General features: G+C 40.3%; 1 protein-coding gene across 1 annotated transcript; it reads right to left on the reverse strand.

Moving 5' to 3' along the window:
- KLKB1 (kallikrein B1) lies at positions 1-24,450 on the reverse strand (the record flags this gene model as incomplete). The annotated part of the gene is given in 14 exon segments (XM_081332533.1): positions 1-162; positions 2,645-2,784; positions 14,242-14,417; positions 15,443-15,617; positions 18,674-18,789; positions 18,901-19,055; positions 19,059-19,060; positions 19,175-19,284; positions 20,281-20,440; positions 21,540-21,649; positions 23,287-23,446; positions 23,712-23,815; positions 24,087-24,246; positions 24,429-24,450. Coding segments are annotated over 14 exon segments (1,752 nt in total).
- Between the last annotated feature and the right edge of the window lie 1,830 nt (positions 24,451-26,280).

Raw genomic sequence — 26,280 nt, forward strand, 5'->3', positions numbered from 1 at the left:
TTAATCTTCTAAAGTTTGTTCCAGAATCCAGTCTACCAACTTAGCCACATTGGTGTAAACACCTGGTTGTCCTGGACGAGCACATCCTTCACCCCAACTGGTGATGCCAACCACATACCAACTGTTCTCAAATTTACATGACAAGGGTCCACCTGAGTCTCCCTGCAAAGAAGAAAGAAAAATATACATAAGTTTAATAAGGGAAGATTGGTGAAAAGGATACCCAGGTGAATAAATAAGTTCTTAAAGTAAATCATCATTATTCAAAAGTATGTTTTCTATACTCAACCAAAAAGACTTCCACAAATAATAATAATAATAAAGTTGGAAGGGACCTTGGAGGTCATCTAGTCCAACCCCCTACTCAGGCAGGAAACCTTATACCATTTCAAGCAAATGGCTGTCCAGTCTCTTCTTAAAAACCTCCAGTGTTGGAGCATTCACCACCTCTGGAGGCAGGTTGTTCCACTGGTTAATTGTTCTAACTGTCAGGAAGTTTCTCCTTAGTTCTAGGTTGCTTCTCTCCTTGACTAGTTTCCATCTGTTGCTTCTTGTCCTGCTTTCAGGTGCTTTGGAGAATAGCTTGACTCCCTCTTCTTTGTGGTAGCCCCTGAGATATTGGAACACTGCTATCATGTCACCCCTCACCCTTCTCTTCATTAAAATACTCACAAAGATGACCAATATCTATGCCAGTGAGTTCCTAGCTTAAAACAAGGCACACAAAAAAAAGAAGAAAAAAAAGAATGGGTGGAGAGAGAGAGAGAAAAGCAGTCTTAGATACTTGTTCTTGAATTGCCAATTCTTATCCTAACCTGTTTCCAGTGGAACAGTTCTGGGACTATTATTGATGGAGTAACTGGCCTATGTGCCATCCTATGTCCCAGATTAACCAAATGATCTGGTATTTCAGTAGAAGCAGTGGAAAATCTGCTTCTCATCTGATTGGTATTCTGATGTTAGTGAATGCACAAGATAGCCAGAATTATATTCCTAAAGATCTAAGTTTCTACACTGGGATGAAAGCCTGAAGAATTGGCAATACACTCCAATTGTCACAGATGAGAGAACAAAGATGTTAAATCCAAAGAGGTAATACTTTTCTTAGCCCAGCTACAGTTCTACAAAATCACCCAAGCTTCAAGATTTTTTTTAATGAAGTAAACTGATTAAAAAAGTGGGGGAGAGATAAGAAATAGCAGTTTTAAGGGGGGGGAATGCAAATTCCACCAGCTTCTAAACCAGGGGTGTCAAACTGCCAGCCCATGGGCCGGAGACGTCACACGGAAGCTGTACCCACCCCATTGCCAGCAATGGCAAAACCGTCCCGACATGTTGCGCAACGTCACATGATGTCGCGAATTTGACATGTCTGTTCTAGACAATCTGCATCCACAAAGTTATTTCTCTTAATAGTGCAGAATAGAGGAAAGGTCACCTAATGGGCGAGTTTCCATCTCTCTTCTGTTACTGTTACATATATAAAAAGGTTAAAGCTAGAATTTCCAATGGCCACTCCCTTTGGGACTGTCCATGCTGATTACACAAAGTATTGTTTCTGACAGATAGTACTTTGCTTTTTGATATACAAAAATATACAGCTGATGTAAATTCCTGTTCATCTTTTTCACATCTTGCTGTCACTTGCTTTGTATACTGCTTTTATTTTGCCGGTCCACTATTTGCAATGTTTGTGATATTTAATAAATAAACTCAAGCTACTGTTTTGTTGTTGTCTTATTGAGTGGTGTGTGTACTTATTCTGATTTGGATATAGGGATTGCCCGAGACTTTATTTATATTATTTATTTTGATCCTATCTTTATTATTTTTATAAATACCTCAAGACGGCAGACATACCTAATGCACCTTCCTCTTCCTGTTTTCCCCATAACAACAATGCTATGAAGTGAGTTGGACTGGGTGACTGGCAGAAAGTCATCCAACTTGCTTTCATACCTAAAGGGGGGGGGATTAGAACTCATACTCTCCTGCTTTCTATCCTGATAACTTCACCACTAGACCAAACTGGCTTCTTCTTTGCTAAGTACAATTTAACCTGGAAATTTCCACAAGAATTTTCCAGGACTGACTCCACATCCATGCATGCGCTCGTTCTGCCAACTGATTTCCATTGGAATTTTCACCTTCCCCAAATTATTAAGTAGAACCATTGACCATTAAACAGAATCTGGTAGCAGGATATTTTTTTCTTTTATGGAAAAATGCTACAGAACACAATTACGGGACGTAAAAGGACAAAAAGAAAAAAAGCAAAACCTATCTATGATAGGGTTTTTTTTTTAAAAAAAGATATAAAACAGGAATGGACCCTATGTTTTATTAGCAGCAGCTTCAAAAGTTTATCAGCATGTTATATGCTGAGCATTTTGTATAATGTAATATTTATATTGTTACTTGAAAAGTAAAAAAAAAATACCAGGCTGTTTTAAAAACCAACCAAATCCATCAATAACTTCTTATTTATTCTTATGGAGTCTTGGGTATAATAGTGTGAGAAGGAAATACCATGCAGTTTTTAATTAAACTCATGTTGTCTGCATCAAACTCAAGTTTTCCAGACCTCTTGAAGAGGGTGATGGTACATAGAATCAGAATGAAATACAAGATACTATTAATTTACCTGGCAAGCATCCTTGCCTCCTCCTGAGTAGCCAGCACACAACATTTTGTCAGTTATTGTGTGCTCTGGGTATTGAAACTGACATTCTGCATTTGGTATTAAGGGAATTTTGGCCTTTTGTAGCATGTCTGTGATTGAGCCTACAATTATAAAAAAGAGAAATGGAGAGAAGGTTGTTAGTACAGTGAAAGTCAAGAATAATGCAAGCTTCAGGCATCACCAACTATATGTGAATGTGACATAAGAATCAATTAGAGACTCCTGGACATCATCCCAGCCCTGAATTAACTTTTAAGCCAAATAAACATCTGCTTAGGACACCAAGCCAAAGGGAAAACACACTGGTTTTCCCCATAGCTATCATGCCTTTCACTCCTTCACTGCCACACTTGACCATATCTCAAGACTGACTCCTAACACATTGCTACTTGTAACCTGACAACAGAGACTAAGGGAGGGGGAAGGGGGAATGGTAGGAATGTATGGGGAGCTGGGAGGGAAATAAGAAATTTATGTGATCTGACTTCTGGTTTGCCATGCAGCCACTATGGATGGCTGGGAGACTTGCTCTCTCTCCCCCATCCAGTTTTACATTGCTGGGGGCCCCTGAAAAGGGCCAAAAGTTGCCCCGAAGAGGCAATCAGCAAGGAGGGGAGCTTGCTGGATCGCGGGAGAGCTGCAACTCTCCATTTAGATCTGGCGATCCCTCCAAACCGGCAGACGAAAGGACCGGCCATTATGGCTCGTCCCTAGGCTGTGAACAGTTGAAGTCACATTTTTCACCAGGCAACTTTTAAAGCAGCATGGAAGAGACTGGGTGAGATCTACCTCTTTTACATCCTAATTAGTTTCTGTACCTCCTTAAGCTGCTAAGCATTTTCCCCCTGCAGTGAGGGAAGGGGAACTTTAGCCCTCCCTCCAGAAAGAGCGGCGACTAAATACCCAGGGGTGTTTTAAACGTTGAAAAAGTAACTGAATCCCAATTGGAACTTTATTTCTTAAAGCATGTGGACCGAAAGATTTTTCATTTCTTATTTTTCATTATTTACTTCTGTTGGAAATCTGCGTTTCTTCTTATGAAAAAAAGAAATAAAAACTGAAAAGATTAAGATAACTTTGGGACTCAAAGGAAAACTTTAAAAGGGGCCTGGCTGACTGCCCAGGGAAATAGATAAGATAACCTTGAGAGCTCTGAAACAACAGCTGTGAAAGGCTCAGTGTTCCCTAACTAGAATTTTTTTTATCTCTCTAGGGTTTTCTAAATGTAAAGCCTTTAGTTTAAAATATCAATATGGAAGAAGGCCAGGAACAAAATTTCTTTATGGATGAAGATCAACAAACTCTCACTATGTTGAAAATACTAATTCAAACTCTTACCACTACCAATGAAATACTAAGAGGCTTTGTGAAGTAACAAGAAGACAGCCCAGATATGAAAGCCCAAACTCTGACTACAACTAAAGAACCATCTATACAAAATAGAATAGATCAAATGAAACTTTCAAATACTATGACAGAAGAATCTACAATTCAACAAATATTGATATTTGAAAATCCAGAAAAAACATTGACAACTTGGAAAAAGGAAAAGGTTTCTTATACGACACAGAAGGAAATAGAGGATCTAGAAAAAGAACAGTTGGATGAGAAGACAAACAATTCAGAATAACCACGTCAATATGGAAGAATAAAGAGACGACCTACAAGACCTACAATTCCTCTCAAAAAATAGTGACCAGATGGTTTTGCCAACATCAATTAATATACATGATATTACAAGGAGATTGGTTCAATGACCCAAAAACAAGGACATGGAAGATGATTTGGCAAAGGAAAAAAGCCAAAATAAGACTCAAGAAGAATGGAGTTTTGACCATCTTATTGAAATCTAAAACAGAATGTACTTAAATAAAGATGTGCATATTGAACACAAAACATTGTTATGAACTGAGTTAAAGAAAAAATTTTGGTCATTAAAATTAGGAGTATAAATACTAATAGCTAATTTGAATATTGATTTGTGCATAAAGATCAGCCACCATGCTGCTTTTCAAATATGTAAATGTAATGTTAGAAAATAAATAAAATTTGTAAAAAGAAAGAAAGAAAGAAAGAAAGAAAGAAAGAAAGAAAGAAAGAAAGAAAGAAAGAAAGAAAGAAAGAAAGAAAGAAAGAAAGAAAGAAAGAAAGAAATTTATGTGAGCTGTTTGCAGCCTGAGAAAGTCCCAACACTTCAAGGCCGTCTGATAGGAACCTTTTGTGTGATGCAGATTGTTTTCCAAAACAATATGATTGAACTGGATTGGTTGACAACAGACACAGTGTGACCCAGGGAATTAAAAGGGGAATTTTAACTATGCTACTTTTTACACCAATACCTCAGAACCAGCTTTACTTCTTCATTCTAATAACAGATGAAAGATTCATAGCACTGCCTAGTATATGGCCATTTATATATTTTAGGTTCCCTTAATTCCTGATTAAGCAAAGGGAGGCAGTGCAGTGGCTCTGTACATTATAAATTATGTATTGTATGTGAATGAAAACAATTTGTTTCAAAATAGATACAAAAAAATACCCAACCTGATTTTCTCCTGTTTTATTCTGATATATGGAGAGACACACATGGTATGAGGGCAAAGATAATTAGGCTATTGTGATACTGAGTTTCAAAAAGGATCAATATGAATTGCTTCCCTTCATGATGATTGCCATATATTCCTGTATTTAGATTGTTGATATTCTATTAATAGAATTCTTTATTGGCCAAGTATGGTTGGACACACAAGGAATTGGTCTCCATTTTCTATTTATATGTATATGTTGCATTCATAAGAAAATCAGAAGTATCTATTTCTTCTTTAAACTACGGTAACCAGAATTGTCCAATACATTTCAGCTCAGGAAACTACATTAAGTTTAAACTAAGATTTAGTTCAAACCAGAAACAAACATAATTATGAAACTTGTTTGTTCTTTAGCCATTACTTAACAATCCATAGAAATGTGTTTTGTTTTTTCCCCCAAGATAACATTGTGTAGGCAATGGCATAATTTCACTGATATTTTCTTTTGGAACTCTCTGATTTATTTTGTATTTTTAACATCTCATTTGATGCATTTGATTGACCATACGTTTAAGGAACAGAAGATTAAGACCAGCTTCTGTTGTTATTTTTGTTTGTGGAACAGTGGGGAGTCATTCAAACTTTTCTCCTTGATTTGGTATCCATAATATAAGGAAATAAAGGATATAGCATATGTTCTAGGAGTAATAAATACATCAAAAGTAGCAAAGCAGCTGAAAACTGACAAGACAATCTTGGCCAAAGATCAACTGAATTATCAGAGTTTATTCCTTTCTTATAATAGCTTCTGTAAAGTCGTGTGCTTCACATAGAGACGGACACAGAACTGGGGTAGAGATGAGTTTATTCTGAACAGAACGAACTGGGGGAACAGGGAAGCCTGGCATCTATTTGTACCTGCCCAGGTGGATGGCATCCAATCAGTTCAAACCTGGGCTTCCTGCCAGTGCAGGTGACAATGGGTGTAGATCCTGGCTTCCCACCAGGCTGACCATGCCTGGGGCTGTCAACAGCTTAAGTCATTAGGCTTATCCTGAGTGAGCAGTCATCACCAGAGCCGTCCAGCCCCTCTGCTGATCTGCACCATCAGCCTCCTGCTGTGCTGTCCTTTGTGTATGCTGGGAGGCATACACTGCACCCCTTCCCCCATAGTGAGGATGATCCTCTGTCGTTCCTTCTTAACTATATACAGCTTATTTACAATTTTTACATTTAACCCTCCAGATTCCTCCTCCCCCCAGGCTTAAGAGCGAACATAATCACTGAGGTAGCTGGGGGCTCTGTGTGTCCTGTTTATTTTCTTAGGCTTGGCTCTGTAGTAGTTTCGGTTCTGCTTCCTGTTCCTTGGTCTGGTTGTGTTGGTCTGATTTGTGTGTGTGCATGTGTTTCTGTGTTGGCTCTTTGTGACCTGCTGCCCTCAGGCTCTTGCCTACTTTCCTTGTCAGCTCCCTGCCAGGCAGATGGATGCCCCAAAACCCTTCCTGCTGTTCTTCTGGGTGACTGTGACTGTGGCTGTGTGTGTGTTTGTGTTTGCTCTGCCTCCTCCCTTGCTGTTTCCATTGATTCTCCACCTGTCCTCTCAGGGGCTCTCTTCCTTAGTTGATCTAAGTGTCTCCTCCACAGGAGTCCCCCCTCCACCCTTACTCTGTAGGAGAGGGGGCCTGTCCATTCCACCACTTCACCTGGCACCCATGGATGGCCTGTGCTGTAATTTCTGGCCCAGATCTGCTCCCCTATGTTGAAATTGGTTTTGAGGGTTGGGGGTTCTGTGTCTGCTGATACCCTGTCTGGGTGGAGTCTGTCTAACGTAGTTATGAGGCGTCTGCCCCACCTGAGCTCCGCTGGGCTCTTTCCTGTGGCTGTGCAGGGTGTTGCGTGTTGATGGAGGAGGAATGTGGCCAGTCTCTGTTTCCAGTCCCCTTGTACTATTCGTTTGAGTGCATCCTTGGTAGTCCGCACGAACCTCTCTGCCAACCCGTTACTGGCAGGGTGAAAGGGCGCTGAAGTGGCATGCCTAATCCCCAAGGTCCTCAGGAACAATTGGAAATCCGAGGAGGTAAATTGCACTCCGTTATCAGATACTACTACATCTGGTAGCCCATGTGTGGCAAACACTCCCCTTAGTGCCTGTATTGTGCCCGCTGATGTCATGTTGGACACAGGTACCACCTCTAACCACTTGGAGTGACTATCCACGATGACTAAGAAGGTGTGTCCCTGAAATGGCCCCGCATAATCTATATGGACCCTGGGCCAGGGGGTGTGAGTTTGTTCCCACTTGTGGACTGGAGCGTGTGCCTGCTCTGGGCGAGACCTTTGGCATGTGTAACATCCTGCTACCAACCCCTCTATCTCTTTATCCAACCCAGGCCACCACAGGTAACTCCTGGCCAGAGCCTTCATCCTTACCACTCCCGGGTGACCCTCGTGAAGGGACTGAAGGACTTTCTCCCTAAGTTTTATGGGGATGATGTCCCTGCTCCCCCACAGCAGGCAGCCTTTATGGGTTGAGAGCTCATGCCGCCGCGTAAAAAATGCTGTGAACTCAGGTCCTGGTGACTTGTCCTGCCACCCGCTGCTAACCCAGGACTGAATTCTGCTAAGAATCTTATCCCTGGGAGTTTCGGCTGCTATGTCGCTAGCGTCTAATGGGCACTCAGCCAGCTCCTGTATTGCTAATATCTGATTAGCAGGAGCGGGATCCGGTCCAGCCTCCCTTAGGGGAAGTCTGCTGAGTCCGTCGGCGTGTCCCATTTCCTTTCCTGGTCTATGGATTAGCTTACAGGAATATGCTGAAAGAAAAATGGACCAACGGAGCATCCTTGGTGAAAGGATCTGTGGCGTTTGCTTCTCTGTGGTGAATCATCCCAGCAGGGGCTTATGATCCGTGTAAATGAGGAACTCCCTCCCGTACAGGTAGTCGTGGAACTTTTTTACCCCCGCGACCACTGCCAGCGCCTCCTTATCTATCTGCGCGTAGTTTCTCTCCGCCGCTGACAGGGTCCGGGAATAGTATGCTATGGGAGCCTGCGAGCCGTCCTCCCTTAAATGGCTGAGGACTGCCCCTATCCCATAAGGGGATGCATCGCATGCTAGGCAGATGGGCTGGTCCTCCCTGAAGTGAGTGACTGTTGCGTCCCCAGCTAGCATGTTCTTAAGGGTCCTGAACGCGCTTGTGTGTGTGGCAGTCCAGTCCCAGGGTGTTTGTTTGTCCAGGAGCCTATGCAAGGGCTCCGCGATGGTCGCCTTGTGCGGCAAGAATGTATGATAAAAATTTAAGAGACCAAGGAACGCTTGCAGCTCCGCTTTGTTTTTGGGAATTGGGGCTTCCTTGATAGCCCTCACCTTGGAGGCTGATGGGTGGATGCCCTGCGCGTCTATCCTGAATCCCAGAAACTCCGTCTCCGTAACCCCAATTTTACACTTGTCCCTTTTCAGTCTTAGACCCACATCCCTAAAACGACTGAGTACCACTCTTAGCTGTGATGCCAGGACGTCCTCCGAGCTGGCCGCTATAAGGACGTCATCAAAATACGGGCAAACCCCAGGGATCCCCTTTAGCATTTTTTCCATGACTTCCTGGAAAATCCCCGGAGCTATGCTCACCCCGAATTGCAGTCGGTTTACCCGGAACGCCCCTTTGTGGGTGATGATGGTCTGGGCCCTTACTGCCTCAGGGAATTGGGGCTTCCTTGATAGCCCTCACCTTGGAGGCTGACGGGTGGATGCCCTGCGCGTCTATCCTGAATCCCAGAAACTCCGTCTCCGTAACCCCAATTTTACACTTGTCCCTTTTCAGTCTTAGACCCACATCCCTAAAACGACTGAGTACCGCTCTTAGCCGTGATGCCAGGACGTCCTCTGAGCTGGCCGCTATAAGGACGTCGTCAAAATACGGGCAAACCCCGGGGATCCCCTTTAGCGTTTTTTCCATGACTTCCTGGAAAATCCCCGGAGCTACGCTCACCCCGAATTGCAGTCGGTTTACCCAGAATGCCCCTTTGTGGGTGATGATGGTCTGGGCCCTTGCTGCCTCGGGGTCTACCGGCAGCTGCTGATAAGCCTGGGCAAGATGTAATTTCGCGAATACCGCCCCACCTTGCAGGGATGCCAGGATGCTGCTTACGGCGGGAACCGGGTACGAATGCGCACTTAACGCCCGGTTAATTGTCCCCTTATAATCTGCGCAGATTCTAATGTCCCCATTTGCCTTTAACGGGGTAACTATGGGGGTCTCCCAATCCGCCCCATCTACCGGCGTCAGCACCCCCTGTTCCACTAACTTATCCAGTTCTTGCTCAATTTTGTGCTTGAGCGCAAAGGGGACTCTCCTCACCTTCATCCTGACTGGTGGGACTAGGGGGTTTAATTTAAAAGAAATCGGGGGCCCGGTGTACTTCCCCAACCGTTCGTCGAAGACATCCACGAACTTCCTGCAGATGCCCTCCAGGGAGGTGTGGCTCTGCATTTGGTGGATCCCGGTGATCCCAATGCCCAACGCCCTGAACCACCCTAGCCCCACAAGGCTGGTCCGTTGCCCTTCAACAACCAACACGCTCAACTTCCCCTTAAACCCTTTGTAGTGGACCATCACCGACGCCGCCCCCCTGACTTTAATCGGTGAGTTCTGAAAGTCTGAGAGGGTCAGTTTGGATGGCCTCAGGGGAACCCGCTGGCCGCTCCGCTTGCAGATCTCGCTGAAAGTCCACGCGGAGATAATGGATACGGCTGACCCAGAGTCAAGTTCCATTACGCAGGGAACCCCTTGAATTTTGACCCTCAGTTTGATTTTTGGGATAAGGGGTGGGTGTTCCCCGGTTTCACAAACAGCCGACCGTCCCGCCGTGTGGCTAACCGTAAGCCTCAGCGACCTCTCCCCTGTACCTGTGGCCAGCTGGAAATCCACCTCCACCTCGTGCAGACTGTCCCTTGGCCGGCTCCGACAGACCGCCGCGATGTGGCCGGTCTTCCCGCACGCTCTGCACTTTGCTGATTTGAAATGGCAGGTAGACCGGGGGTGCTGTCCTCCGCAGCTGGCGCAACGGGTAGACCGGTTGGATTTTCCTGCTCCGCAGCCGATGCATGGGGTAGACCGGTGTTGTTCAAGTGAGCCAGGCTGGGTAGACCTGGGGCTGCCGCCGCACTGCTGGGTAGATCGGGAGCGATGGGTGCTGCAGCCGGAGAACTGGGTAGACCAGGGGCCACTTGTTCCGCATCCGCACTCCTGGTACCGCTGCTTGGCCATCGCTGGGCGTTGCTCCTTCACGCGGTCCCAGGAATAGGTGGTTGATTGCTGCTGGCGGTGGATGGCGTCCACCTCAAAGTCTCCCCCTTCTGCGTCGTCATGGCTGGACAACTGATGGATGGCCCCATTCTCCCTTGCATCAGACTCCTCCGCTACGTCCCAGGCTAAGAACTCTTCCTGGACGTCCCGAAGGGTCAGCTTTGGCTTGGCAAACATCTTCTGCCACAGCTTCCGGTCCCTTAGCCCGCAGACGATCCGATCCCGCAGACGGACTTCGAGGTTGTCGAAGTTGCAGAGTCTCGCCGCTTGTCGCAGGGCAGCCATGTACTGCTTCGCGGTCTCGCCTGGACGCTGGTCCCGTTTCTCGAAACGGTACTGCCAAGCTATCTCTGATGTTTCGGGCTTAAAGTGTTCCGTTAGCTTGGATATCAGTTCGCTGTACCCGACGGCGTGAATGTTGTTGGGCGCACACAGACTGACCGCCAGCTGGTACATCTCCGTGCCACAGCTGCAGAGTAGCGCCGCCGCTCTCTGTCAGTCGTCCTTGACCCCATTCGCCCATAGGTAGCACTCGAGCTGACCTACGAATGCCTCCCACTCCTCAGGGCGGTTGCTGTTGAAGATGGGGTATTGTCCCAGTTGTGCCATTACCTCGGTCGGGGTTGTCCTGCGTCGGGTCCTGAGCTGCCGATGGGGGTTCGTCCGCGGCTAGCGTTGTCCGGAGCAGGATCCCACCTTCGTCGCCAGTGTAAAGTCGCGTGCTTCACATAGAAACGGACACAGAGCTGGGGTAGAGATGAGTTTATTCTGAACAGAACGAACTGGGGGAACAGGGAAGCCTGGCATCTATTTGTACCTGCCCAGGTGGATGGCATCCAATCAGTTCAAACCTGGGCTTCCTGCCAGTGCAGGTGACAATGTGTGTAGATCCTGGCTTCCCACCAGGCTGACCATGCCTGGGGCTGTCAACAGCTTAAGTCATTAGGCTTATCCTGAGTGAGCAGTCATCGCCCAGAGCTGTCCAGCCCCTCTGCTGATCTGCACCATCAGCCTCCTGCTGTGCTGTCCTTTGTGTATGCTGGGAGGCATACACTGCAGCTTCAAAGTGCTGACCTGCTGTAGGCATGCTCCACATGGCAAACACCTAATTTTGTCTGTCTCAGTTTCTTGTCTGATAAACGAGAACAGCTTTTCATTTTCTTTTACAAAATCTGAGTGATAGGAAGTCAGAAGAAGTGTTCATCCCCCAGGGGCATTTCAGCTGAAAATATGGCTGAGAAATGATTACTGACAGTCCCAACTGTAACTGCTGTTTCTGAGAAATTGAAAGCATCAGGTAAAATGCCCTCATAACTTTAAATGGTCATAAATGAATGGTTGTAACATTAGGACTTCCTGTATAATGTTGTCAGTTGCACAGATGTGCCACATGGTTCTCAAGAACAGAGCACAACTTTAGGGCAACTTTACCTATACTGGTCCTTGATAACAAGAACATTATTGCAGTATGAAATCTAGAAAGGTAATGTACATTTCAGTTATAAAATTCACTTTATAAATTAAACCCTTCCTGGTGGTTCATATGCAAATAGCAATAATAATAACAACCTAATATCACCTCATATTTTGCCAAGAAAAGTATTCATTGTTTCTTAAGGCTATTTTTCAGTACCTCTCTCTTTTGTGTAACCCCATCCGGTCACCCAGCATTCGGTGTATGCCATATTCATTTCTTCCTGGGAGGGAAGGCATATCGGCTGCTGTAAAGCTAAATAGTCATTTTAAAAAAATCAGATAATAAAATGCTAAAAGACTTTTATTGAAAAATAAATGGAGGGACACTTTTGCTTTATCCGCCCTAGCCCACTTAGTTCAGCATTTTGTTTCTCGCAACAGCCACAAAGATGCTAAAGGACAATTTTAGTTCAAAGTTGGAGTCATATTCCTGTACCACCATTGTTACCCTGAACTGGTATTTGGAGACAGGCACTGCCAATCCAGAATCTAATGGTTAAGACACCGAGCTAGAAAGCAAGAAATCATAAGTTCAAGTCCTGCCTTAGCCATGAAAGCCAGCTGGGTAATTTTGGGCCAGTCACTCTCTTTCAGCCCAACTTACCTCACAAGATTGTTGTGGGGAAAATAGGAGGAGGAAGTTGTGTTGGATATGTTTGTCACCTTGAGTTATTTGTAAAAATAATAAAGGTGGGATACAAATTAAATAAATAAATAAAAACTCAAAGTTTAAAAATCCAACACTCTTGTTGGACATGTTCTCCCTGATCTTTTGCATTGGATGCACCTTGGTTCATCCTAACACTTTTAAAGAGGAAGAAAAATCCTTTCCAAACTACTTTGTCCATGCTGTATATCATTGTATATGCCTTAATCAGGTTCTGCTTTTCTTCCTGAAGATAAAGTTTGAACATTTCTATCTGCATGAGCACGTTAATATTTTTGATTTCTTTTTTGTACATTTTTTCCATCTTTTTTCAGAACTGTACACAGTATTCTAAATGCAGACATACCATAGATTAATGTCAGGACACAGTTCCACAACCTTTCCAGCTTTGGGGATTGGCAGGGGGAGAGAGGTGAAGGTTCTACACGAGCGGCTGGCAAACGCACAGCCATGTGCAGCTCCATTTGTCCAATCAGTGTGCACGCGCACCCACCCCTCATGCAAATAGAGCACACATGCACACGCTCACCTGCTGCTTGTGCAAGTGTGGATGTGTGTGTGTGTGCGCTCACCCACCATTTCCACAGCCCAGTTGCAAAGAGGTGATGGCCCACAGAGGTTGGGGACCCCTGTGTTAGGACATTACAATGTTACTAACTTCATTTTCAGTCCTTTTCCTAATAAACCCTGAATGGAATTTCCCTTTGTCAAAGCTGTAAAGTGAATACACTGAGCTATCTATCATGTGGACCCCAAAATCTTAGTTTAGGTATAGAGACTTAGCATTCTTCTGAAGTTACTGTAGCAGATTTCCCCTAACTGCATTACTTTAAATTAATACAATAAAGAAACCTTTTCGTAAATCTTCAAGATCACTGTGCATGGAATATCTTGGGTACTTGGTCTGCTCACTGCTTATTCCCAAATCAAGATCATTTATGAATAAGGTGAAAAACTCATATCTCTGTACAAACTCTTGAGGATTCCACTTGTCACTTCATTCCCCTGAGAAGATTGCCTGCTTGCTTCATAAAAAAATATGTTTCTCTTACTCTATGATTGCTAAGCTTGTTCAAAAGCTTTTATTAAAGACCTTTTTACAAATTTAAGTCATCTTTGTAGAAACCATGTTGACTTTTGCTTAATTCTGCCATAGTTTTATTTTTAATCTGATTACTTTTCTACCATTTTGCCCAAGTAAATGTTAAGCTGTTAACTGTTTAACAGTTCCTATTAAAATGTCATTTTGGTATTGATTACCTTCCTATCTGCTATAATTGAGCCAATCTGTAGGATAACTTGTTTGTGGAATTTCCTTGTGTTCTCATTATGATAGGCCTCCTTTTCTGAAACAAAATCTTCTTAGCATCCTTTTTTTTCTTCTTGGACCATATTTCATCTAATATATTCAATTTATTTAGACTTGGAGAACATCATCTTGATTGGGTTCATTTTTATGGTAATTTATTATATATGGATTTAATGCAATGATTCCAATGATGGAATATTCAACTGACCATTATTAAACAAACCATGAAAGCCTAAGATAATATTAAAGGTTTTGTAATAAATGTATACATACCACTGAAATTCATAGGTCTATCAAGCTTTAATAAAGCAATGTCATATCCTGTCTCTGCAAATTCATATCTGGGATGAATAATCAACTTTTGGACTTTGAAGAAAGCAGTTTCATTTGTCATTTCAGATTGTTTCAAAATGCTGCTGTAAATATGCCAATGTTCAGTTAACTGAAAGCTAAAGGCAAAATAAAAACAAGAAAAATTAAGATAAAATATCTAGAAATAAGGCTGTTTTTCATAATTTGAAACCATTATCTCAAATCCAAATCAAACATACTTAAATATTTAAACATATTCCTATGTATTCTTAAATAGTTTCTTTTGAATTTTTACTTATTCAATTATTTTTTTCCATTCTTATAGCAACTAATTTCTGATAATTTGTGCTTTCATCTTCCATCCCATTACACATTAAAATTATTACCTAAACCATCATGAGAACATTACAAACTTAATTAATTTAATTAATTTAATTTCATTTAATTTTATTAGATTTATATACCGCCCTTTCCCGAAGGACTCAGGGCGGTTTACAGGGCATTTTAAAATTATACCAATACAAATACAAAAGTTAAAAGACAATTAAAAAGATTAAATTATCCCTGAGAATAAAACCCCAGTTAAAATTCTCAGCCTGGGCCAGAGAGCTCAAAGAGCCAAGTCTTTAGGTCCCGGCGGAATGAATGCAGGTCAGGGGCAGTCCTGAGCTCCACGGGCAGCTGGTTCCAGAGGGCAGGCGCACCCACAGAGAAGGCCCTCCCCCTCGGTGTTATCCGCCGGCAATCTTAAATGCTTTACTAAGACACATCAAGGGACTATTTTTAATCTTAATGGCCTCCAGATGTGTGACTGCAGTTCCCATCATTGTGACTCAATGGGCTATGAGAGACTCCCAGATATTTTGAATTTTGTTTTATATGATGCCCAATCTGCCAAGCTAATTGCATGAGGGCTATGATATAAAACATGTGAACAATGCATTTCATGACATAGTACACCACAGAATTACTTCATGTAATTGTTTAAATTATAAGACAATAGCTCTATATGTTAGTTCTGGACTAATCTTCAAGGCTTTGACCAGCAGTCCTAGTAGTTCATATGTAGTGATAACTTTAATCAGAACATGTTAATCAACAGTAACAAAAGCTATCCTGTTACATCATTTGTCTGTTTTTGCTATGAACATAGTTTACCCACTTTTTGAAGCAATGGGCAGCTGTCAAAATCCATTGGTCACTGATGATTGAACCACCACACTGATGGCTCTGAACAGGGAGCACTGTATGTAGACTGACTTGCCAAGGCCATTCGCCAGCAGAAGAGTTTGATCCTCCAACAACCCTTGACTGTTTCTCTGGTTTCTGCACACAAACTAAAATAACTTTTAATCACTACATCAAGTTTCATTCAGTGCTTTTGATATGAGATTATAAGAATTCAAATCTAACACATTGGATGGTACACAAAAGGGAAAGCTGATTTGGAATTTCATTAACGTGGATGCTAAAAGTTACACTGACCAGTGCATTACGTAGTTTCAATTTTATTAGTAAGTATCAGACACAAAGAGCCAAATCTTTTCCCATGGGATTCAAAGCCTCTTCCAGGAAACAAATTCATGGAATTTATTTGGAGGACTGCATTAGCTTTAGGAGCTATACGAGTTCTAATGATTAACAGTATAGCAGAAAGGAATATATAGAGCCCTGGATGCTATCTCAGCTTGGTTGTCTGGTTACACATGTTTCGTTATGCAATTAGGTAACATCAGTGCTGATCATGTTACTTAGATAATTAAATGTCTGCAAGCAAATGAGCAAGCTCAGAGATCACCAAGAAGTCTACGGTTCAACTCTGAGCTACATGTATTTTCTTCTATACAAATATATAGAATTTATTCCAAATGGCATAAATGGACCATTTTTTCTTAAGTTCCATGGACATATATGCAATGTGATGTGATGCCGTACCCCAGTGTATGGATTTTAACATTATATAATCTCTTATTTCTCTTTCTCTCTCTCTTGATGGACTTAAAAACTATTCTAACAGGTGGACATTCAAAGTATATCTCTAATAGTCTAAATCAGGGAATCATCTTAACACTTGAGATTGATTAGGAGCCGGAGCCCTCAAAAGTTTCAACCTAAATGAAGTTTAAAGAGGTTGCTCCACGTGAGGTGTATTAAGAAGAGTAAAGACATACCAGAAAACAGCAGTTGATGTGTCAATCAATAGGTAGCTTGACCTATGATATAATTATTTGCTTAGAATTATTTGTTGAAAGCTATGTTAGAAAGTTTAGGAACAGGAATAAGAATTTTGAACAGCTAGATTCTAACTTATAAAACAGGAATCAACAAAAATAGAAAAGATATCAATTTTCAATTTTGTCTAATAAATGTTGAAAATTTGTGTTTCTTTCTAAACTACAAGTATAATACACTTGTTGAGTTGCTTTTACTACTTTGGTAGCCATCAAATATGAAATTCCATAGGCTGCTAAAATGCAACACTTTTGTATAATTATTAGTTACACTGATACATCAACTGCCATTACTTTCAAATGAAATTATTTCAAATGATAAAGAAACTAAACAATTTGCGGTTCAACAACTAAGCTATATGGACTTTGGATAAAATTTTATGAATATAATTCAAACAATTTATCATAAACAAATGTCCAAAATAATTGTGAATAGAAATTTCAATATTAAAAAAGGCACAAGACAAGGGTGTCCTTTATCCCCACTCTGGAAGTGTTGAACAGGAATGTTAAACAGGATCCAGAAATCAAATGAATGGAGATAAAAGATGAAAAGTACAAGCTACACGCATTTGCAGATGACTTGGTATTTATATTGGAAGATCCATTAGAGACAAGCCCTAAATTATTAGCAAAGACTGAAGAATTTGGAGAAGTAGCAGGACTGAAAATCAATAGAGAAAAGACTAAAGTTATAGTTAAAAACGTCACAGATAAATAACAAAAAAACCAATTATCAGAAAAAACAGATCTTCAAGTAGTTAAGAAAGTTAAATACTTGAGGATATATCTAACAGCAAGGTGTGCAACAATAAAAGAAGATAATTGTGTAAAATTATTAAAACAAATAAAACTAAATTTGGAAAAATGGAAAAACTGCAATTATCAATCTTGGGAAGAATAGCAACTGTGAAAATGAACATTTTACCAAAACCGCTCTTTTTATTTCGAACAATAATGATAAAAATTGACAAAAAAATCAATGAATTAAATACATCGATATTGAAATTTATCTGGCAAGGGAAAAAAGCTAGAATCAGACTGAAAATGTTACAAGAAGCAAAAGAAAATGGAGGCTTTGGGGTACCAGACTCGGCCTTGTACTATCAAGCAGCCGTACTGATATGGTTAAAAGAATGGATAACTCTTAGAAATAAAAGACTATTATACCTAGAAGGACAAGACCTACAACATGGATGGCGTGCTTTCCTATGGTATGGGAAGACCAAAATTCACAAATACTTTCAAAACTACTATGTAAGAAATGCACTGCTTTTGACATGGGAAAAGGTAAAATCAAGAACTTACATGAAAATACCAGGGTGGATTTCGACAATGGAGGCGTTCGTACACCCAAACCTAATTAATTATGAGAAGCTTGTGTCTTATAAACATATTTTGAATACTGATGGGAAACTACAAACAAAACAAGAATTGGAAGAACAGGGCATTGAGCTATCACGGTGGTCACAACTGAGATATGCAAATGAGATATGAGAAAGATACAAAAATATATGGTTTTTACAAAGACCAGACAGCGTTAGACCAGATACTATTGTCATCAGATGACAAATTGATTAAGAAACTGTACAGTTTTCGATTAAATTTAAAGATGGAAGATGAACAAGTTAAAGAAACAATAATAACTTGAGCAAAAAGCTTTGGGCACAATGTAGAGTTAGAAAAATGGCAAAATGTATGGGAAAGAAACTACAAAATAACAAGGGTAGCTACTTATAAAGAATATTCATATAAAATGTTCTATAGATGGCATTTGCCACCTGCAAGACTAGCTAAAATATTTAAATATATGTCTAGCAATTGTTGAAAATGCAGACAAAATCCAGACATGTATTATCTCTTCGGGAATAATTTTCTTTAGTCTCTTTGGTGTCACTAAATATTTTAAATTCAAAAGTTATGAAACATTGGTAAAATGAGAATTTCCACCCTTGAGAAAAAATTTTCAAGTTGGAAGATTGCATTTCCCCATAATCCCAACTGCAGAGCTCAGTGACATGCTAGTATAGGACTAGAAGAATATTAGTCCAACATATCTGGAAATGATCAGGTTAGGGATGATACAAGTCTTTCCAAAGTGAATGAACATCTCCTGTTCCAGCTTATAAAGACAACAGAAGAGCACTTAATCGGATACTCACCAGGGCTTTTGCTAGTTTGGCACAGTCTTAAAGAATAGCCTGAAACTATTTCATTCTCAGCCTCAATATTATCTGGAGACCCATTGGCCGACATTCTTAAGTAGCATTTACATTTGCTATACAGGAAATAAAAGAAGCAACATCATTCTAAAAGGTTTTTTTTCCCCAAAGGGTAGGATGAAAAATTCACATTAAGATTATTTTGTAAATGAAACAAAAGCACATACCCTTGTTGGTTGCACTGCATTTTCCGGAAAATGTAAGTAAAAAATTGGCAGCGGAGAGTCATTGTACAAAGTTGTTGGCAAGCATTGTGCCCACTGACATATTCCACACTCAATACCGTCCCATAGAAGTTTAATTCAGGGTAGGTCTGGGAATGTCATGCTGCAATCATTTTGTAAACATTGTGAAAGTATATGTCAAAGACAGGTTACAGGCCAAAAACTGATCATGCAATTTTATTTTAATTAGGATCATTTTGAATCATCTTTTCATTACCAGGTTCAGCTCTTCGGCAGTTCAGGAGACTGAATCCTGATATAACATTTGCTCTTTCTGTAATTTTCTCTGGTTTTTCACTTCTTGAAGTCATCATCAGACAGGTATATCTAAAGCAAAAGCACCAAATAATCATGACTAATATTTGACTGTTTCAGGCCCCACACAGCTGGACAAGAACAAGGAAGCAAAAGCTACACAGATTTCAGGGAAGTATCTTTAGTGGAAATTTGATATAAATAAAGAACCTTGGAAAGTGTAATAGACGTTTTGCGGCCTCATCTATTATAAGTCACTGAAAGCAGAGTTTCTTCAAGTTATATAAAATTCTTCTTCCCAGGTCTTTTTTGATCTGAGCTATATATGCCATTTATGAGTTAAACTGCCAACTGGCTTGGCTGCTACTATTTTTCTTTTTTTCTTTTTTAACTGTTTAAGTCTATATTTTCTTCCACTCCTTTCTTAGCTTCCCACAACTTCTCCCGACAACTTCTCTGAGTCTCTTTGTGTTCATTTTCCCCCCTAATTCTACAAGTCATGGTTAGGACTGGCTTCAGGAGAAATCCTGTTAAGAACAGAATAATAGACACGGTGTTTAAGTTCTGTATCTTTTACCTGTATACTTATCATTAGCAAGATTGAATCTTTGTCACCAGCAGATCACATGAGCATGATCAATCCCTGTGTGCCTTGTGTGCCTGCAGGCCTAACTGAATATAAACCAGCAGAACTGAATCCTATATGTCAAGGTTCCTCAACCTTGGCAACTTTAAGACTTGTGGACTTCAGCTCCCAGAATTCCTCTGGCCAAGGTTGAGGACCCCTGCTATATGTGTATATGTAAACATTCTTCTTTTTACCAGGTGAACATCTTAATTTTCCTCTTGAACACTTAGCCATATATAATGTAAGTTGAGAACCAGAAAGCTTTGCAAGACTGTAATTTCTGCAACAACAAATCTGTGTGACATTGCCAAATTTTGGTCAGATGGACAGAAATACCCACTGCAAGGTATCTCAGTCATAGAACCATAGAAGGTAATAGAATGAATACTGAATCTTCTAACAGTTGTGATGACATCATGTTATTATCAAACTATACTCACCTTTCGCTTTTTACTTCCCATTCACTGCTGAGAAATGTAAAGAATAAGCAGTTTGGACGGTAAGTACAAACTGTTCTACATACAAATTTGTCAGGGGTCAAAATCTTTGCAACAGTAATTCCAGAAAATGCAAAATGTTGAAAAAGGTCCATCTGACAATCTGCATAGAAAATAAATTGGCAAAGTCATAGTAGTCCATGCTGTCATCAAATAATCAAAAAACATGGACTGAGAGAGGAAAAGTCTATGTTTCAGATTCTGCCAAAATGTATGACAATCATGACAGAAAACCTTTGATTGCAAAGAATAGTCTATCCCAACTTGGTACTCTCCAGATGTGCAACTTTGAATGAGTGCAACTTTGAATGAGTTGCAGTCCCAGTATATCTAAAGGATGCCAACCTGGGAAAGCTACAATATAGTGTTTCTCTACTGGACTAACCTCACCATAAATGCATAACCTTCATACAATGGTGACACTTATTCAGCAGCATTTGCAAGTCACAGAGGTCTATAATATTCATAGAAAATTACACATCAGGCATAGGAGTTGCTCCTATATTTTGTGGTTGATGAAGATTTCTTGGCTTAGAAGATTAAGATTTCTGAAAACCTCAAAAGACAAGTCCAAAGTAGTTAGAAGTCCATTTTAGCCTGCTGTATCCCTTTTCCCCTGCTTTTCAGAAAAGAGGCACGTGGGTTAGTACAATCTTCACTGAGAAGTTCTAGCTCAGATGACATTCTGAGGGAGCGGGGACTTGATGCCATACAGGGGCCATTTGAAAATATGAGCTAGACAGTGACTGAACAAAAGGTACTAGGATGGGTTAGGGGTGATTTTTGCTTGACACAAACCTTAGGTATTAGCTTAGATTGAATAACCTACATTGCAAAAAGAATTTAGAAGGATGTGCTAAATATGGAAAGAACATTATGAATCCAGGTAGACTATATTATTATTCATAATAAAGTTTAAAACAAGGACAATTGGCATTCATATCTATAGAATTCTCTTGTAATTGCCTGCAGGGTCTTACTATAGACCTTGTAGGATTGGGAACTCACTCTGTAGCGCAAGTTCCCAATGTGGTCCCAGCAGATATCCTGGAATTGCAGTTGCTAAAATGTTCAGGCAGTCCAACAAATCTGGAATGTGCCAAATTGGAAGACGTCTGGTATGACACATATTTACACACCATGTCTAAAACAGGCTAGGATATATTATCCACAATATTTTCTTTTAGGATAAAGCAACTTACCTGTTTGGGCAAGTTGGCATGGTTTTAATGAAAATCCAGAGATAACATCCCTAAGCTGCCTTATTTGATTTGGGGTTCCTGTGCTGCTATATTTCAAGTAGCATTTATTACTGGATAACAGGGGAAAAAGCAGATACTATTTAATGCAAACTTCAGCTCAGTTATTTCAGGCTAAGAAAAGTATTTCTCCAAATCATATCTATATCCCTCATTGTTAATTCACATAATCTAGTATCATAACATGAAATGGTGGCCATTACTTTAGACAATTTTAGGGCAAAAAAAAAGGACTGAACTGAATTCATAGGAAAATATATTACCTAAATTCTGGATGTATGCTATAATAGCAGATTCTGGTGGGAGGAAAAAATGGGATGGACTGAAAAAATAGGGGTGACCAGTAGAAGACAACAAATAAAGTTTCTATATTTCTTTGCTGTCACCTAGTATTCAGTCAGGTTTTTGCAATCCAGATGTAATTGTTACAGACTGCTGAGTTAATTCTAACTTCTGGGAACTACAGGACAGTATTCTTGGCAATATTTTCACAGTGTTTTGCTGTACTTTCTTCTTAGGGCAGACAGAGAGTGACCAGCTCAAAGATATCCAGCTAGCTTCAATGCTAAAAACAAAACTTGAATTCATGGTCTAATGATTTCCAGTCCAGCAACTAACTATTAAACCAAACTGGTTGTAAAGGTCAGCATTATCTAATCTTTCTGGCTTTGCAGAACTGGTAGGGGGAGGGGATGGTTCCGCACAAGCAGCAGGCAAGTGTGTGCATGCATGCACAGCTCCATTTGCATGAGCAATGGGCATGCACACCTGCCACTCACCCAAATGGAGTATGCAAGCATGTGCTCACCCAAAGCTTAAACGAGTGGGGATGCGGGCATGTGCACGCACCTGCCCACCACTTCTGCAGCACTGTTTCAAACAACTTAAGGCCTACATATAATCACTCTGCATTTTCCCAGTAATACATTGTGTTCAACAATAACATGGTATATTTAATTATTTGATCAACTCATGGATCCTTGAGTGAAAGACTTTTTTACATCATAGAAGCAACCAATGGCCAATGGATTACAAGTGAATCTAAACCTGCCATTTTATGAACTTAATTTCAAATCCAGTTCTCAATATGCAACTGAAATGTGGGGCGTAGTTTGCATCTGATACCTGAAAATCTGCATGTCGCTGCCTTTCTTGATGAATGCTTCAGATCCAGCTATCACATTCACTTACCTAGGGTGCACATTTATTCCCACAAGCAAGTAGTAGAGGTGTTCAGTGACAATTTGAAGTTACAATGGCATTGGAAAAAGTGACTTATGACTGTTTTTTACACCTACAATCATTACAGCATTCCCATGGTCACGTGATCAAACTTCAGATCTTGGCAACTGACTCATATTTATGACAGTTGCAGTGTCCCGGGGTCATAAATTCACCTTTTGTGAATTTCTGACAAGCAAAGTCAATGGGGAAGCCAGATTCATTCTTAACAGCTGTGTTACTAACTTAACAACTGCAGTGATTCACTTAAAAACTGTGGCAAGAAAGGTCATAAAATGAGGCAAAACTCACTTAACAAATGTCTTGCTTAGCAACAGAAACCTTGGCTAAGTTGTGGTCCTAAGTTAAGGACTACCTTTATATCAAAGCTCTTCTGTAGTATCAGGCTATTTGTATTCTATTTTTTGTCCAATGAAACAAATCCTGAATATTATTTATTATTATTTACCGTAGAGGTACACTGTGAAATGATTCTAAGGTATATGTAAAAAAGTAACAATGCTTATCATTGGTGCATCTCTGTTGGCAGTGATGATAATTGTCAGCAGTAGTTATATTGTAATTTTCGCCTTGCATATCCAGTCCTTCATAGACTTTTTTGCTGCAAGCTAGAAAAAAGAGAGAAAGAAAGATGTGGAAGAAAATCCAACATTTTTAGGAAGGAAAACCCTTCTCCTAGAAGATTTTGAGCAAAATACTTGAAGTTCTGAAAGGGCTTCAAGTCAAGATTCTAGCTAAACCTTTAGCAAATTTTCTGGTACAAGCAATATTGAAATAAATAGATCAATTATTAAATTTGCTATAAGGTCACTTCTGGTGCCGTATGCTTTTTTTCCTGGGTTTTGTAAAGTCTCATACACAATTAGGTCTTACCAGTAATTCGAGTGCATTGCTTCTGAGAATGACCAGAGATTACTCCTTCTCTGTGAATCTTTGGCAATTCTTGAGCATCAATTTCTTTCAGGAAACAAGAAAACCTGATAGTTGGAAGTGGAACACATTATTCATACAACAGACGTTTCTTACATTTACTTATTTTCTTACTTACTGGATTTATACGACCACCCAACTCAACGATGTAACTCTGTCTTCCACTGCCACCCACTCCTTGTCTTCTTCTTGTCATCATTTATTTTGAAAAGTACCTTGCACTTCCTTATTTGCTCTTTTGTCTTAGAAAGGCCTTTTCACACCACTGTCATGCATGCAGGAATGTACACACAAATCATCAAATAATCTTAGCATTACCTTGCAGTAGTTTTTACCCAGCTTCCAGGTAAGTAGGAGAACAAAAGACATCTTGGGTGATAAGTGCATACCAGCTGACAATAATCTGCAGTTGGAGTATAAACCCTAGATATGTCTCCTCCTTCAATATATGTGTTTCTGTATATCTCAGACATACATTCTGAGACAGAAAAAAAGATGCTGAGTGTTAGCTGGGCTGCAAATTCAGAAGATCTAAGTTTAGTCAAAGCAGGAAGGCCCTGGAATCCTATGCAGGAATTCAAATATCTCGTCCATGAAAGGAAACAGAGTGAGTACCTTTTCTACTCATAACTCATATTGTTCTATGTTGGCCAGACTCACCTTCTGTGAGAGGGGTGGCCATATAAATATGATTAATTAATAGGTAAAACCAAATCTTCTGAGCTTCCACAGCTTAAAAAAGGTAAAGTTTCCCCCGCACATGTGTGCTAGTTGTTTCCGACTCTAGGGGCCGGTGCTCATCTCTGTTTCAAAGCCGAAGAGCCAGCACTTGTCCGAGGACGTCTCCGTGGTCATGTGACCAGCATGACTAGACGCCAAAGGCGCACGGAACGCTGTTACCTTCCCACCGTAGTGGTCCCTATTTTTCTGCTTGCATTTTTACGTGCTTTCGAACTGCTAGGTTGGCAGAAGCTGGGACGAGTAACAGGCACTCACTCTGTTACGCGGCACTCGGGATTCGACCCGCCAAACTGCTGACCTTCTGATCGACAAGCTCAGCATCCTAACCCACTAAGCCACCACATCCACAGCTTAGGGAACAATAAACTAACCTTATCACAAACCAGAACAAGCTAAAATGACTAGTTTGTGGTTCCACGTGTAATGCAAGAACTGTCGCCAAAGGGCATGGCCAGATTTAGAGATTATCCATATTTTTTTAAATTGAAATAATTCAAATTATTTGAAGACTTAATATGTCATTGATACATTGGAACATAATACTATCATGGCCCAAAATTCTATGCCAGAGTGCTAATTCAGAATGTGGGAACCATTCTTTTTTCCTTTTTAAAGGCTCTTCCCCCATACTAAATAAAATTTCTGATTTGACTGAAAGTTCCATAGCTGAAACAGAAGTATTTTCCATGCATCTCTATTTTCTCACATCTTTCAAGTTCTTTTTGAAGGTTACCATCAAATACAGAACATTAAAATTGTTTTATAGGCAAATTGAAATGATTTTGTTCACATCAAAATCCAAAACACTATATAGCACTTCCAAAATGAATAAGAAATGCATAACTGCACTTTTAAAATGCATTTACTTTACTGCCTGTCCCTGTGACATCATTAAATTTTAACTTGTTTTGAAAAGCATTGAAATACAACAGCTAGGTTCAAATATATTCTTTTTAATTTTATCCTGTGAAAACGCTGGGTTGGAATATTTTTGTAATTATGATTTATAAATCAAAGGACATAAATCATTGACACAGTCATGTATTGGAAAGACACCGCAAAGCTGAACTTTTTCTTGATTATTACCTTTCATGTTTTTTTCAAAACTGCCTGCAAGTACTAAATTCATGAAAAATATTAAATTAAAAAATTATTGATCCTGCCTCTAAGGATATTTTCATATGAATAAAATGGAAATGCTAAAGAAAGATGCCCCTGGCCACAGTCCTTGGTTCAGTCTTGCAAATAGCCACTAACCTTATTATTTCTAGCATATTATGGATCAATTCTAGGTGAGCCAAGAATGAAATAATAAGCAAGTGTTAATTTTTTCCCTAATAGGGGTGTAGGGAAAGATTTTGCAATCTATGAGTAAGATTATCAATAAAATAATGTGGAATGCTCCAATTTAGGACTAAAATCAGTTAATCACACCTTTTTCTGGTAGGTCTTTTATTACTCTTCAACTCTTATACTATTTCTTTTTTAAAATAAAATCTCTAATGGAATGAGGTATTGAAAAGGTGATAAGGAGAACTGGCAAAAGCCATTTGATTCTTTGCAGGACTCTGAATTCAATTGAACATTTCAGCCAATCAATAAGCTTGTCTACATGCTCAGTAATTCATCTACAAGTAGCTGTCTACCATAGATGCATCTGAAGTGAGCTGCAGGTCACAAAAGCTTGTAACCTTTTCACAATTTTTTTTAATTGAAAATGATGCTACTTCTGAAAATGACTTTTGAAGACACAACTCTGTATGCATTTAAG

Source organism: Vipera berus, assembly GCF_964194415.1.
Source record: "Vipera berus genome assembly, chromosome: 7".
Taxonomy (NCBI): domain Eukaryota; kingdom Metazoa; phylum Chordata; class Lepidosauria; order Squamata; family Viperidae; genus Vipera; species Vipera berus.